This window comes from Brettanomyces bruxellensis, chromosome 6 (genome assembly GCF_011074885.1).
Source record: "Brettanomyces bruxellensis chromosome 6, complete sequence".
Classification (NCBI taxonomy): domain Eukaryota; kingdom Fungi; phylum Ascomycota; class Pichiomycetes; order Pichiales; family Pichiaceae; genus Brettanomyces; species Brettanomyces bruxellensis.
The window spans coordinates 951208-966459 of NC_054687.1; the positions used below are offsets into that span (position 1 = coordinate 951208).

At 38.7% G+C, this 15252-nt stretch overlaps 7 protein-coding genes across 7 annotated transcripts; 3 read left to right on the plus strand and 4 right to left on the minus strand.

The window, feature by feature from the left end:
- Nucleotides 1-17: 17 nt before the first annotated feature.
- BRETT_003849 (uncharacterized protein) lies at nucleotides 18-329 on the minus strand (the record flags this gene model as incomplete). The annotated part of the gene is made up of 1 exon (XM_041282352.1): nucleotides 18-329. One exon carries the CDS (start codon nucleotides 327-329, stop codon nucleotides 18-20), a length of 312 nt encoding a protein of 103 aa, XP_041136191.1.
- A 399-nt stretch (nucleotides 330-728) lies between these two features.
- BRETT_003850 (uncharacterized protein) lies at nucleotides 729-3263 on the plus strand (the record flags this gene model as incomplete). Its single annotated transcript, XM_041282353.1, has 1 exon — nucleotides 729-3263. The coding sequence occupies one exon, from the start codon at nucleotides 729-731 to the stop codon at nucleotides 3261-3263; it is 2535 nt and encodes an 844-aa protein (XP_041136192.1).
- A 44-nt stretch (nucleotides 3264-3307) lies between these two features.
- On the minus strand, nucleotides 3308-4705 carry BRETT_003851 (uncharacterized protein; the record flags this gene model as incomplete). Its single annotated transcript, XM_041282354.1, has 1 exon — nucleotides 3308-4705. The coding sequence occupies one exon, from the start codon at nucleotides 4703-4705 to the stop codon at nucleotides 3308-3310; it is 1398 nt and encodes a 465-aa protein (XP_041136193.1).
- A 344-nt stretch (nucleotides 4706-5049) lies between these two features.
- On the plus strand, nucleotides 5050-7380 carry BRETT_003852 (uncharacterized protein; the record flags this gene model as incomplete). The annotated part of the gene is made up of 1 exon (XM_041282355.1): nucleotides 5050-7380. One exon carries the CDS (start codon nucleotides 5050-5052, stop codon nucleotides 7378-7380), a length of 2331 nt encoding a protein of 776 aa, XP_041136194.1.
- A 107-nt stretch (nucleotides 7381-7487) lies between these two features.
- On the minus strand, nucleotides 7488-9373 carry BRETT_003853 (uncharacterized protein; the record flags this gene model as incomplete). The annotated part of the gene is given in 2 exon segments (XM_041282356.1): nucleotides 7488-8280; nucleotides 8295-9373. The coding sequence occupies 2 exon segments, from the start codon at nucleotides 9371-9373 to the stop codon at nucleotides 7488-7490; spliced, it is 1872 nt and encodes a 623-aa protein (XP_041136195.1).
- Nucleotides 9374-9679: 306 nt separating this feature from the next.
- BRETT_003854 (uncharacterized protein) lies at nucleotides 9680-11125 on the plus strand (the record flags this gene model as incomplete). The annotated part of the gene is made up of 1 exon (XM_041282357.1): nucleotides 9680-11125. One exon carries the CDS (start codon nucleotides 9680-9682, stop codon nucleotides 11123-11125), a length of 1446 nt encoding a protein of 481 aa, XP_041136196.1.
- A 145-nt stretch (nucleotides 11126-11270) lies between these two features.
- BRETT_003855 (uncharacterized protein) lies at nucleotides 11271-13091 on the minus strand (the record flags this gene model as incomplete). The annotated part of the gene is made up of 1 exon (XM_041282358.1): nucleotides 11271-13091. The coding sequence occupies one exon, from the start codon at nucleotides 13089-13091 to the stop codon at nucleotides 11271-11273; it is 1821 nt and encodes a 606-aa protein (XP_041136197.1).
- Between the last annotated feature and the right edge of the window lie 2161 nt (nucleotides 13092-15252).

Here is a 15252-nt window from a genome sequence, read left to right on the forward strand (position 1 = left end):
AATGTATCGCCGTAATATCAAACATCTAAAAAATCTGCCGCCACTAACAGTTCCAATGCCATCTCAGTGGGAATATCGAATTCTGGAATATTCACATTGTCCTTATACTTGAGATTGTAGTATAAATACTCGACAACCTTCTCAAGGAGCTGCGAATCTAGCTCATGAAGCTTTATTGTACTTGTTGACGATTCCTGAAATGATGTATTGAGCATTCCCTTGAGAGTCCCGCTCACCATTGCTGCTTCTCGAGTAATTTGAAATGTGTATCCATCACTAGATATAAGCGTAACATAAGGTGATGGTTCTTCCAGATCTGAGTCGGACATGATCAAGCTAAATTCGGACTATATCCTTCTTTTTGTATTTCTAATTAGATGCAACTGTGTGACACTTTAAAGGATTTATGTAATAGTGTTGACACCTCACAATGAGCATAGTTAAGTTCCATATCTACGTTATCGTAGATCGAAATGATCTACCTCTTTTTTTTTTTTTTTTGAAGTTGAGCTTTTTTTTTTCCTCCCTTGAATATTCATTCTTATTGACCGCTATCTTCGCATACATAGCATTGGGTTACCCTCTAAAAAGCAAATAACAAGTACAGATTCTTTATATAAGATATTTCTAAGATATTTCAAAACAATAATACATTTCCAAAGTTGACGTTATAGCATTACTCAGATCGGGTGAAATTCTGAATTGCTCAGCATTCTAAAATACAGAACATGCCGTCTAATCCAAGCTTGGGCTGGGAATGTCTTCAGGATGTTTTTTATCGCTCAAGGGAATGCTTTCAAATGCAATGGGATACAGATTCATCCCGGCCAGCATCATATATAAGCTCATCTGATTTCAATGTTTCAATTGCACCAAATGGATGCTACATAGCTGTTGTGTCACTAAAGCACGATGAACAAGCATACTCTATTGATATCTTTTCCGCCTCTGGAACGCCAATAAACTCGATCCCCTGGTTAAATTCTATTGGAACGGTTGTATCCATAGGTTGGACGCATGATTGCTGTCCTATTATAGTTCTGAATTCCGGAAAATACAGAATTTATCATGATATCAAGTCTGACTTTGACGAATACGATATTTCATCCAATAGCGACATAATTTCGGCTCAGTTTTTTACAGACTTTTTTGCAGCTATGGCTTCAGATGGGGAATTCCATTTCATTACAAACTTTGATAATCCATCGGGGTTCACTCTTAACAGTGCCAAATCAGATGACGAGATATCGGATTTAAAGATTACTGCTTCTGATATACATTCCTGGGTGGTAATTCCCCATTCCAGAAATCATGGAACACTAAGAGTTGCTGCCTCCATATCAGAAAAGATTTGTATCTGGGATCAGGCATCACCAGATTTAACGGAATCAGTTGACAGGGAGTGTTCCTACAGCCTAATGGCGGTGTCTCCAAATAATGAATTAATTGCACTTTATTCGTACATGCAAGGGGAAATTACTATATGTACCACAGATTTCAAGCACACTCTAAACGTCCAGAAGCTAGATACACCAATGAAACCATCAGAAATATGTTGGTGTGGAAACGATGCGGTTGTGATTTCATATCCAGATGAATTGAAGTTGATCGGGCCCACGAAAGATATTTTGAGCTTTTACACTAATTCAAGATCTGTAATAAGATCTGAAGAGGATGGCGCATTTTTTTTAACGGACAGCACTCTTGGTTTGATATCCAGAGTCTCTAAAGTAACCTCCAATGTGTTCAAGATTGGTTCTACTGCACCAAGTGCAATTCTTTTGGATGCAGTGGATTTACTTGATAATCACTCCCCAAGAGCCAATGAGAACATTGAAATTATTGCAGATAACCTAGAAGAAGCAATAGATGGATGTATTGATGCTGCAGCTGAGGAGTTTGAGCCTTACTGGCAGAAGAGGTTACTTAGAGCTGCTTCACTAGGAAAGATTTCGTTGAGATTCTATAATCCCGATAAATTTGTCCATATGTGTACCGTGCTCCGGATTTTGAATGTACTTAGACAGCCTGAGATTGGGATCTTCCTCACATATTCACAGTATGCAAAGCTTGGCGTGAACTATATCTTAAGGCTTCTTCTTCTTAGAGACTTACACTACTTGTGCATCAAGATAGCAGATGCCTTGGATATCTCAAAGGATGATATTTACTTACATTGGGCATCGGCCAAGATTAGAGCATCCCCTGATATGTCCGAGAAGAAGCTCGCATCTGTAATAATTGACAGACTTAAGAATAAGCATGTATCGTTTGCAGAATTGGCTATGGTTGCTTATCAGGAGGGAAGAGGGCAACTCAGCGTTAAACTACTTAATCAGGAAGAGCAGACCTCGAGAGCAATTCCACTTTTGCTCAATATGGAGCAGGATGAGTATGCTCTTTTAAAGGCGGATGCAGATGCTGACGTGGATTCAATTTGCTACGTTTTGCTTTATTTGTACAGTAAGACAAACTTCACTCGACTGTTTAAACTCCTGGATGGTAAGACAAACGCAATAGGAGTATTTAAAGAGAACTTCTCGCAGATTGATGATCACATATTATATGACTATTATTATCAGGATGATTATATTCCTGGGTTGGCTATTCTTGATCTTCAACGGTTTGTACGGAAGGATAAGTCGGGTGCTTCTCTAGAATCAAGAAAGGCTGATCTTTTAAAGGCTTCCAGGGTGCTACTGCGGTCCAAGTCTACCTTATTTGAAGGAGAAGCATTGAAAAATATGACAGCATTAATTGAATACCAGGCAGAACTCTACAATCAGGAGAGTATCCCTACTTCAAAGTATGAACCGGTCATGAAGACGATTGAGAGAATTTGTCTGGTTAACATCAGAAAAGCAGCTAAGTTGCAGAAAAAGTTCAAGGTAGACGAAAAGCAGTTCTACTACAAAGTGTTGAATACACTTGCAGTGGTTCCACAGAAAAGACGTGAGTTGTATGATTTTGCAACATTTAAGAAGTCGCCCATTGGATACGTTCCCTTTTACGCAAAGCTACTTGCTGTTGGTGACAAAAAGCAGGCTGATATGTATATATCACTCTGCTCTGAGCTCAGTTATAAAGAAAAGGCCAGATGCTATTTAGAATGCGATAACTTCCGGGAAGCTGTCAATGAAGTGTCCAAGAAGAGAAATGTGGAGCTTCTAGAGTCAATAAAACCTCTTGCGAAAAGCCAAACACATCTCCGCTTGGTGACGGACAGTATTGAATCTATAAATGGTACAAGAAGATTTGGATAGAGAAAATACAAACTGGAAAGCGAATAAACCACACCTGATATCTTCTACTCGATTTTTGTAAACTGACCTTTGCTTATGATGCCACGGTTTAGTCCTTCTTCTCCTGTAAGCCAGCTCGGTATTTTAACTGGGTCTATTACTCCTTCTACTGCCAACTCGTGCAATCCGGCAAAGATATCATTCCCAAAAAGTCGAAGCCTGACACTTGGAGGCATTTCGGAATTGTTCTTTTTCTTCAATGTGTTTTGAATAAAGAATTCACCTGTTTGTAAAGGAACCACCGAGGCATATTCGTTTTTTTCTGTATCATCTTCAGATTTGTCTTCATCATTAACTGTGTCAGGTTTATTTTTTTTCCCTGAGTATGATTTTTCATTTGGAGCACTTCCTGTTGTTCCCTTGAAGCGGAGTGCAGCAATTGTTTTACGGTTCTCCCTTTCAGATGCTTCTTTGCCGTCATAACTTCCTGTAATGCCCGGATTGAGAAGAATATGATCCTCAATCTCACCTAATGGTCCGATATCAACAATTCCATCGGCATATGGTGCCCAGCTTCCCAGCATATTTCCATGGCGGGATACTCCGGTCAATATATTCATTGCTTCGAGAGTCTTGACAGGAGGATTTTTGTTTTTCATCAACCGAACCTGGCGGAAGCTTGTTGAGAGTGTTATTTCGACAGCCTGAAGAATTAGCTTCGAAGCTAGATCGTCTTCATTTGAAGCTGAGTGTATAATATTTGGCGAGCTTGTTGGTATTGCCAAGTAGTATGGCTTTCTCGATATGATATCAGGGTTCTTTCGCTTACCATGATGAGTGATTGTTTGTGCTCGTTTGTGGTGTTTTCGATGTGTGTACTCGTACATTTGTATTCGGATGATTATCAGTGGAAGTTCAGGATGTCTTGAGATGTATATGTGTGTAAGATAAAGGTTTGATAGATTCTTGATGATGTGATCAAGAAATGATTGTGCGTCTAATGACAATATGAAATCCTGTAATGAATCCTTTAATTCGTCGCCAGATTGAGTCTGCTTGGCAATTTTGGCGGTGGAATAAACCCAGCTGTATAACCTGGGCTTCTCTATCATCAACTGTATATCCAATTGTGCAAGTTGAAGTGTGTTTAAGCCATTTGGATAAAAATCAACCATGATTCTGTCTATTAGTTTTCTTTTCTTGGATGACGATGTGTTCTGGAGCATCTTCAAAATTTCCCTGGCACTTTTAACAATATCTGCCTGAGTTTTCCCTTTCCTCTTTTGCCGCGTCGTGAGCAATGGTTGTGTGACTGGAAGAGCTAGCCATAGTTCAACAATATTATAAAGAGACTTTGTGGATAATCTCGTAAGCTCTTTTACCAATACTCGAGGTTCCAATGGTGGGACATAAGAATTTGACAATATACCAGGGTTCTGATGTTTCCGGCTTCTTTTCGGCATCTAGATTATTATTATATAGCAGTGTTTTGGTATACAGTGTCGCTTAGATAGAATTGATGAAACGCGAAAAAAAAATGTTTGTTTAATGATAAACAAAACATAAACAGTTCTCATCATCGTTTCTTTTAGAGATGAAAGTCTCTTAATCAGGCAGGCGCGAAATGTTTCGTTGAAAAAAAAAATTAAATAAAATAAAAATGAAATAAAAATAAAATAAAAATAAAAATTTTCCCCAGGTCCTTTGAATCTGAAAAATTTTAGTCTCAAGATCAGACATAATTAATCTATACTATTGGCTGACCATCTTGATAAGCAAGACACGAATTCCATATCTTTCCTCGAGGATGACTGAAGAAGCTAAACCAGCTGAAGAGAAAATATCGGAGACTCCAAAAGTCGAAACGACTGTGTCTCCTAAAAAGGTTAGAGACCCAAGTTTGGATCGGAGAACATTGTTTGTGCGATCAATCCCAAATGATGCTACAAATGACACTTTATCCGAATTTTTTTCCCAATTTGTTCCAGTGAAGCATGCAGTGGTTGTCAAAGATAAAGAGGGAAGCAGTCGTGGCTTTGGTTTTGTTTCTTTTCAATCTGATGATGATGCCGTGACCGCCCTAGAGAAATCCAAGAAAACCAAGTTTGGCAACAGACTACTTTCTGTTGATATTGCAAAAAGAAGAGCAAGAAAAGGCAAAGACAATGATGTTCAAGAGCATGAAAATATGAAATCGACGGAAGCCAGGGAGGAGGAAAATGTGAGAGTGAAGACTGCCAAAATTATTGTGAGGAACCTACCTTGGTCTGTTCGTGATGCCAATGAACTTTCAAAATTGTTCAAAAAATACGGAACGATTAAAGATTCGTGCATCCCCAGAAAGAATGGTGGTAAGATGTCTGGGTTTGGGTTTGTGACAATGTCGAAGCATGCTGCTGCCTTGAAAGCCGTTGAAGGTAGTAAGGGATTAAAGATAGGGGGAAGAAGAGTAACCGTTGCTCTTGCTATTGACAAAAATCATTGGGAGAAGATGAAGGCAGAAAAAAAGCATCTGGCCGCTGAGAAGAAGCAGAAAAGAAAAGCCCATAAAAAGGAAACAGCTGAAGATGGGAAGCCAAGTGAAGAGAAATCAGATGAAGAGAAACCAGAAGAGGAGAAATCAGATGATAAAGACGATATGAGTAAAGAAGGAGAGGCTGAAGATGATGAGAAGATAAACTTTGAGCCAGAAGATAATGAGGAAAAGCAGGCAAGTAAAAAACCTAGAGTGAAGAAAAACAGACAAGAGAAGTATTGCATATTCATCAGAAACTTACCATACGATGCCACACAAGAGGCTCTAGAGGAGCATTTCAAGAAGTTGGGAGATATCAAGTACGCTCTTCCGGTCATGGATAAGGAAACAGGTCTTGCAAAGGGTACAGCATTTGTTGCATTTGAGAATAAGCAGCCATATGAAGAATGCTTGTTGAATGCTCCCGAAATTCCAAAGGATTCGGTTTTACTTCCCGATGATGTGTCACCATTTTATGTTTTTGAAGGCAGAGTGATGCAAATTGCTCCAGCAGTTGACAGAGAATCAGCATTAAAGCTTACGGAAAGACATGCCAAAGCTAGAGCTGAATTGTTTGGAAGAGAGCCCCATGAGCGTGATAAAAGGCGTTTGTTCCTTCTTAATGAAGGTAGAATAGCGCCAGAATCAAAGTTGGCAGATCTTTTATCAACGACAGATATGGAAATTAGAGAACAGTCTTATAAGGCACGTATTCAGCAGCTTAATAGCAATCCAAGTTTGCATCTTTCAATGACAAGACTTGCCATTCGTAATATTCCCCGTGCAGTGAACGATAAGGCATTGAAGGCATTAGGAAGAAAAGCTATCGTTGAGTTTGCCAAGGAGGTGAAAGATGGTAAAAGGCATCCTCTTAATAAGGAGGAATTGGATCGGTCTAAGAAGCATGCTGAATGGATTGACGAAAAGATGGGAATTACACCCGAGGATCGGAAGTCTGGTAAGGTGAAGAGTAAGCATGGTGTGGTTGTTCAATCAAAGATCATTAATGAGATCAAAGGAAGTGGGGAATACGGAAGATCTAGGGGTTATGGTTTCTTGGAATTTAGAGACCATAGATCAGCATTGATGGCATTGAGATGGCTGAATGCTCATCAAGTTACCGCTGATGAGATCCTTTCTAGTTTAACCGATGAAGAAAAGAAGATAGCTGAAGGTGAGAAACTTATCAAAAGGAAGAGACTTGTGGTTGAATTTGCTATAGAAAATGCTAACGTTATAAAGAGAAGATTAGAGCAAATATCGAACAGCAAGAGGGCAGCAAAGAGAGAAAGAGATGAAGCCAATGGTGTAGAATCTGATCCAAAAAGGCAACATAGAGAAGGTAGGAGAGGTGGCAAATCACAGAATGGAAATCATCATGGATTCAGTTATGGTAGGGAGCGTGAGGTTCGTGAAGGAAAGTCGAGGAAATTAGAGGAAAAGAAGAATCGTGAGCTTGAAAAGAAGAGTAAGAAGAGTAGTAAGAAGGCTGGAAAAGTTACAAAGCCAAAGGATAAAAAGAAGCACGAAAAAAGTGTGAAGAGCAATAAGAGATTTCAGATGAAGCTTAAGAACGCAGTTAAAAATATTGACTTGAAGGGTCTAGCTACTGCAAAGAAATGAGAGGGTCGCTCGCTTTACAAATACTTAGTTTACTTGCATAGAAATGTAATATTAACCATTATTTTAATGCTTAATTCGGCTTAGTAAAATTAGAAAGTTGTATGTAATCAATGATTTCTCGGAGCTCTTCTGGTCAATGACATAGTATTTTCAACCCAACGATCGGCACCTCCTTCCCTGGCAATTATATCATATATTGAATTTGTAGACTCGCTTTTCCGCTCATATCCGACAATGGCTGCGTTTCTTGTAGATGGTATCCTTAGCATCTCTCTTTCAACTTTCCATCCGCACATTCCAGCAAGATCTTCAACGTGGTCCACCAAAGAAGCATAACGTGAGGTTGAAGAGTAAGAAAGTGTTTTACTGTTTTCTTGTCTTGCTTTGTTGATCGGGTATCTGATCTTCTCTCCATTCAGGTTGTGCGAGCAGCATGGAATTACCATAAATGGGTATCCTAGCAATGGAATCCAGCATGTTATCTCATCGGCATGGTTTCCAATAATAAATGTATTCTGAGGAAATTCAGCAGTGTTCACTTTCGGAGATGATAAAAGCTCTGCACTACTGTAACATTCCACCATCTCAATTTTGTTATCGAAGGTTTGTAACGGAGTTGCCGTACCAAGCGGTGGTATAATTGCCGGAACCATTCCTGGAATGATCCCCTCACCAAATGGATATGTAGGTTGAGAGTGAAGTTTTCTGTTGCCTTGATATTGTGGCTTTAGTTTAATCGGCACTTTAAACACCTTGCCGTTATCTTTCATCTCCGGAGAGTTCTTCCTGATATCAGGATGAGGTCTTAGAAGAACAGATGGAACAATAACCTGTTCTTTGAGCTTTTCTTGGACATCCTCCGGATATGAAGTCCACGATTTACGGGCCCTGGCATCTATTCTAATCCATGATACCCCTCCTTTGTGAGGATGTAGACCAATAGGCCATTTCCACAACCTAGATCTCTAAACTGAAAATCCTGCTTCGCTTTGTATATCTTCTTCCACAGCTCTATTAGAAAGGCAGCAATTGCAATATCTTCAAATACATGCTTTCTTGGATCTGTTTTCTCCTTCCATCCATCAACAAGCGTCTTAGCATATTTCTGCTTTAGCGTAATATATCGGTCTTGAAACACCTCTTTTGAAATGACACGATCGTGATTCACTCTTTTTGTGTAGCCATTCATTACACCAGTTGAATGCTTTTTAGCAGTATGCAGAAGTCTGTATGCTATCCGTATTGGTCTCTCTGTAGGTTCCATACAACGAAGATTTCCCGCAGACTCCTTGGTAAAAGTTAGATAATGTATTGAAAGCTTACCTTTCCTATAAAGAATAGCAATAGATTTCACTGGAGGAAGATAGTAAGGAATGTCCTCGGAGCAAGAAACATGAGGATTGTATAAAACCGCCGTAGTTCCAGGTTCATTTCCACTTTCCAGAATCAAACATGTTTGATTTATGATATAATCCTTGGCGGGATTTCTTGGAATCATTCTTCTCACAGTTTCCAGTCTTGGTTTAAAAGCCGGGTTGATCGGAACTCTCCTAACATCGACATCTTGCAAGTTTTTTGTAAGCACAGTTCCGTCCTCTTCCGTATTCACAATAAGTTCCTCTGGTCTCTCTCTGCACCAGCTCTCCAAATTTGGTTCCTGGCCCTCAAGTGGAGTATCTGTATCATAGTCATATTTAAATCTTTTTAATGTATCAGATCGCAAAATAACCGTGGAATTTATGTTTGGATTCTTAATCAGATTCTTCATAGCACGCAGGAAGTGCTCCTGCTTAAAATCAACATCCACTTCAAATATTCCACACCATTCTGAACCCATGTACGATTCTGTATCTCGTATATTTGGCACTTCTGATGGCTTTAAAGATTGTTTGTAATGCTTATCTTTAGCGACAGCATCTGGCTTTGCCTCTGCTGTTTTTGCTTCTAACTTCTTGCTTTGCAATTTGTTTTCCATTTCTCCACCAGTTCTCATTAACTATGTTTCTTTTAATTTCTGGCTGTTCACGCATAAATAAATTGGTGAAATCTAAACGGTACTATTCTTCTGAAAGGTCTGCGCAGAAGTATCGATTCCAACCGGAAGAATGCATTATTTAGGGATGTGAAATTTTTCTTTCTACTGAAAGTTTTTTTTTTTTTTTTTTTTTTTTTTTTTTTTTCAATTTCGGGACCCCACATAATGAAATGTCATCACATTCAAGATATATCTTATTATCCAAAACATTACAGTGCAAAATCATATGCTCTCAGCAATAATGCAACACTTGATATTATACGTATGGTAATTTGGCAACGTCTGATGGGTTCCGTTCTCTCAATATTCAAGCGCAAGCCCAAGCCCATTATTTCCATTATAGGTACCACAGGAGTGGGTAAATCAGATCTTGGTGTTTATTTGGCGGAAACAGTCAATGGAGAGATCATCAATGCCGACTCCATGCAAATGTATAAGGGATTACCTGAAATAACAAATAAACAACCGATCAATGAAAGACATGGTATAGTTCATCACGTGATAAATCATGTTAATTGGGACGAGGAATATCATATTCACCGATTTCAGAAAGAATGCTTTAAAGCTATCAAAAGAATTCATAAGAAAGGTAAAATCCCGATTTTGGTGGGTGGAACACATTACTATTTGCAAAGTGTTCTCTTTCTAAATAAAACGGTAGACTCAGGTGATAGTCCAGATGAGTTCAAAAAAAAGTTATTGACAGAGGATCAGAAAAAGATATTGAGTACAAGTTCACCTGAGCAACTGCATAATCTACTCGTTAAATACGATCCCGTCGTGGCGATGAAATTTCATCCTCATGATGTGCGACGAATTAAAAGAGCATTGGAAATTTATTATCGTACTGGAAATACTGCTAATCAAATATATTTAGATCAGCAAAAGCAGCAGAAGTTTCACTCGAGACTTAGATATAACACATTATTCTTGTGGGTCTACTCAAAGAAAGATGTTTTAGAACCACGGTTAGATAAAAGAGTGGATAAAATGATGAACAGTGGTGCACTAAGGGAGTTGACCGAGCTTTATGATTATTACTGTTCTCTTCCAGAGCCAAAGCCCAAAATGGATCAAGGCTGCTTCCAAGTCATTGGATTTAAAGAATTTATGCCTTATCTGACATCCAACCGAAAGCACGTATTATTGGATACATCTCAGGAGGACGTTCTCAAGGATGAGTTATTTGTCAAATGTTGCAATCAGATGAAGTTGCGAACTAAACAGTACGCCAAAAAGCAGGTCAAATGGATTAAAAACACTTTGATTCCAGACCTTTCATCTGAGGCAGAGCATAATTGGTGTCATTTTGGCAAGATTTATGTCGTTGATGCTACCGATTTGTCATTATGGTCGAAAAATGTGAAGCAACGAGCACAAGTTATTGTTGAGCAGTTTTTGAAGAACAAGAAAGTGAAAGAATCTGTTCCTCAAATTCCTGAAAGTCTTGCAGATGCGAATTTAATACGAGAGAAGAAAGAAGCGTTTGATAGAAGTAAATGGGTATATCATACTTGTGATCATTGCCTCGATAAAGATGGGAAGCCGTTAGTTTTTGTTGGGGACCAATATCAGATACATTTAAAGAGTAAAAAGCATAGAAGAGCTATAAATAAAGGAAAAAGGAAAAGGGAATACGAAGCTTGGTTAAATAATAAGGAAGCGGCATCACACCAAAATAAGATAGAGAATTCGACCAAGGATACATAGCCAATTAGAATATGCAAGACCTCGCAGCCTTTTTCACTCTTTTAAAATAGACGAAAGAATTAAAGCACAAACCAGGATGAATAAAGTAGAAATGTATAAAATGAAAAAATTTGGAGACACCCCAAACTCGAAAATGTAATTTCACTCAGACTTTCTGTACAACAGACACACCCTTATCGGTTTTCTTTTCGTCTGAGCTGGAAATTCCGTTGTTTGAAGAGCTTTCAACAACTTCCTCATCAATTAGATGATCAGCCTCATCATTTTCATCTAGATCCTGTGGAATAAATAAGTTCAAGATAACACCAATGAAACCGGCGATTGCAAAACCAGTCTCCATAACCAAAATAATGGCATTCAAGAAACCTTCTAGAGCTTTGTTGTCACCACTATACGTGAAGACATTGTCAAACCAGTCACCCAAAAGTGTAGCACCCAAACCAAACATAAGAGAGCATGTAAGCACAAATCTGTCACGTCTAGTGAAAGGAATTGTAGAAATAATCTTTAAACCAGAGACGGCAACAGATGTGAACAAGAACGTGGTCATTCCTCCCAAGATAGCACTTGGAATTTCAACCAAAGCTGCAGCGAATTTGGAGAAGATACCCATAATAACAAGGAAAAAGCAGCACCAGTAACCGACAGTTCTTGCGGCACATTTAGTGATGGCTATAACACCATTGTTTTGTGCGAAGGTGGAAAGTGGAGGCAACGTCATCAAACCAGCCAGAATTCCGTTGAAACCATCTGCCAAAACACCTCCCTGGATACGTGACTCGTATAAAGGTCCAGAAATGTCCAATCTGGAGACATCCGAAGAGGCAGTAATATCACCGATGGCTTCCATCATTAACACAATATAGCATGCCAAGAATGGAAGAACCATAGGACCATACACATTCAATCGGAATGTATGAACCCAGACGAACGTAACTGCAGGAGCAACATCGATTTCTTCGTGTGTGAAATATCCGCAAGCTGCACCAACAATACAGCCAACCAACAAACCGCAGATAACAGCACAGGATTTCATAATCGGAGAACCCCACTTCTCGCAGAAAATAATGGTGACGTAAACCAAGAAACCGAGACCAATGAATTGAGCAGAACCCCAAGGAAGTCCTTTAGCACAAGTTCCAGAACTCATGCAACCAGAACCACCGGCGAAATCCTCAAAACCTGTCTCCACCAAAGAAACACCAATTAACAACACAACTGGACCAGTGACAACAGGAGGAAATATCCGCTGAAGAATAGCTGGTGGCAAGAAAGAAAGGACGACTTCAAGAAGACCGCATACACAAGAAGTACCGATTAATGCACCGTATCCGTCGGGACAAGGAAGCTCGTTACCTTTAGAATCGGTTGAGCAGAATCCAGTCTTGTACATCATAGGGAAGCCTTTAGTCACAATAGTGATGGTAGCAAAAGAAGTACCGACCACAGAAATTATACCAGTGCCAATAAAGTATGGTGTCTTTGGAATGTGGAAACGAGTAATCTGGATTGCTGACAAGAATCCGGAAACCATGAGAGAAGCAGACACCAAGTACTGTTCCTGCTTGGTATCCAAATTTGCAAAACCAGAAATCATGATTGGAGGCGTAGCTAGACCTGCTAGCATGGACAATGAGTGCTGGAGACCCAAAAGCAGACCAAGAAATATTGGCATGTCATCGTGGAGGCCAAAGAACGGTTGTGTTCTTGGCTTTTTACTGACAAATGGGACTGCAGGGATGAATAAATAAGAATAATCATAATGGCCAAGCAAACCTTCCTTTGTCGTCACCTTCTTAACAAATTTATGGAAGTTCCTGCGGATTCTTTCGGTAAAAATGAGATTTTCCTCTGGATGTGCATCCAAGTCTGCCTGGACCTCAGGATCAATCGAAGTAACACTTGAAAGCTCCTGCCGCAAAGATTGAACTGCGTGAAGGGATTTAACAGCTTCTAATTGCTTCATTTTTGGTTGCTCTTAATTCTAAGAGAAGAATTAAAAGGTTTGTGTTCCTATGTCAAAGAGGAATAGAATAAACGTCGGTTGGAAAAATAAATATTTGAAAGACTTGTACTTTCACTTTTATATATGTGATCAGATAAGAACCCACTTATGTTACTCCAAGTAAGGCTTTAGCTCTTTTCGTCTTTTTTGGGGCAAAATCCTATTGTTCTATATTGCTAGCTGCTAGCGAAACAATAGCTCTCCGACCCTGAATAATTTGGAAAAAAAATTCCTAAATTTGACTTCTTGCGCACTAGTGCCAATTTCTTAAGTTATTATCAACTCAGGTCAGAAGACAAAAATTAAACGACAACGACGATAAATTTAATGTGAAATGTTTACCTAATATAGTACACCCATTTGCAATTGATTGTTGCCCCGAAGATGTCTAAATGTTCTGATATTTAAGTAATGTGTGCCGCATGAATAGACAACTTTCACCGCCAATATCGTATCTCCTCAATATTTTTGTTAGATAAGGAATTGCCCAATAATGCAACCAGAAATTCGTGAAAAGATAGTGGGAAAATTCTTTTGAGGATCTCACAGAGCAGAGATAAAAAATATTTATTATTTAGCATTACCATACCGTATAAAGGCACATCTTATTTCTATGATCACTCACTTATCTTATTCGGTCTTATCCAGGTTTCGCTGGTGGCACCTACGTCTATCAAATAAGACATTATTGTTCAGTCAGTGACTACTTGTACGCTACAGCCATTTGTCAAAAAAATATACAAAGATGTTTTTTGTTCTTTTCCGTTTCAGGAGGTTCCTTTCCAATATTTTGTGTCACTTTGAAAGTCTTCTCGGTAACTAAAAGAAAGAAATACATAATCTGATTGGTTTCTTCCTTTCAGAATACAAATGTTCGCGGCGTTCGGCATAAAAATGCCGGTAAGTGAAGGTCGCTTTGCATTGTTGTCACTATTATCACTATTGTTTTGTACACCTTGTCTAGTTTAGTGTTGGATTTGCTTAGGAACAATTAGCAAAGCCCAGCCAGCCTCTTATTGAAAGTATTGCACTACAGATTACTTTCTCTTCTTCTAGCCTCGTTCTTCGATCAAATTATGATTTAAATATAATTGTTGAAATTCACTATCCGGAGTTCTCATTAACTTATCCTATTCCTTTAACTGTCTTTAGGAAGGCTTTGGTTCGCCCATAAGTGAACTTTAAATGATGGCGCTGAATAGCACCATAGTGTCGGCGATATTAATGCTTGTGTATTATCATTTATTTACTAATTAGTAAATTAACAAAGCTAATTTTTTGTAGTCTGTAATATGTTTGATTACAATTGGATTCCACCTTTGGATTGTCAAATCGGTCCCGCTCCTATTTTTGAAAATAGAAGCCTCGGTGATCTCCAGAAAAAAAAAAAGGTACACAGCCGCTTATTTGTTCTATTTTTTTTTTTTTGTTTCGAAGTTTACATTCTCCTATATAAATAGTACTTCTAGCCGAAAGCAGGACTCAGTGTATGTTCTGGCTAAATAGGTAGTGTTTGTTAATGTCAACGCCAACTGATTAGTAGCAATATTGACTTTATTTGAAATGAATTGTATTTAATGATCTTGGTATTGCAAAACTTGAAATTACACATCTTCAGGAAATTTGCCCTTATTTGCCTCTCCTCCTCGCATGCATGAAACAAGCCCACTGGATCATGAAATCTGGGCGGTGTAGTCTAAGTTGTAAGCAACGGGATGGTTTTGCATTTGATTTTTTGGTTCTGCGGGGTTGAGACAAGAAAAGTTGGCCGCCGTAGACATTTATTTTTAGGATTCGTACGATCGACCTTATTAAATAAGGAGAAGTTGAAATTATGGCTTCAATGAAAGCCGGACACCGACTAAGAAAATATTTACTTCTAACATTGTCAACTACTATTATCCTATCCCCATCTACAACTTAATATACCTCTTAGTTATCGTTATCCAAGTAATTATTGCAATTCAATTCATCTCTTATTTATGTGGCTGATTACAAGTGTACAAACCAAGAAAAAAAATTTTAATTACCAATGGCAATTTAGTAAATTTATCGTGTGGCTTTATCGCAAAAGCTACGCTATGTGATAAGTAAATTCTTGTATGTCGTTCTTATTATTTGA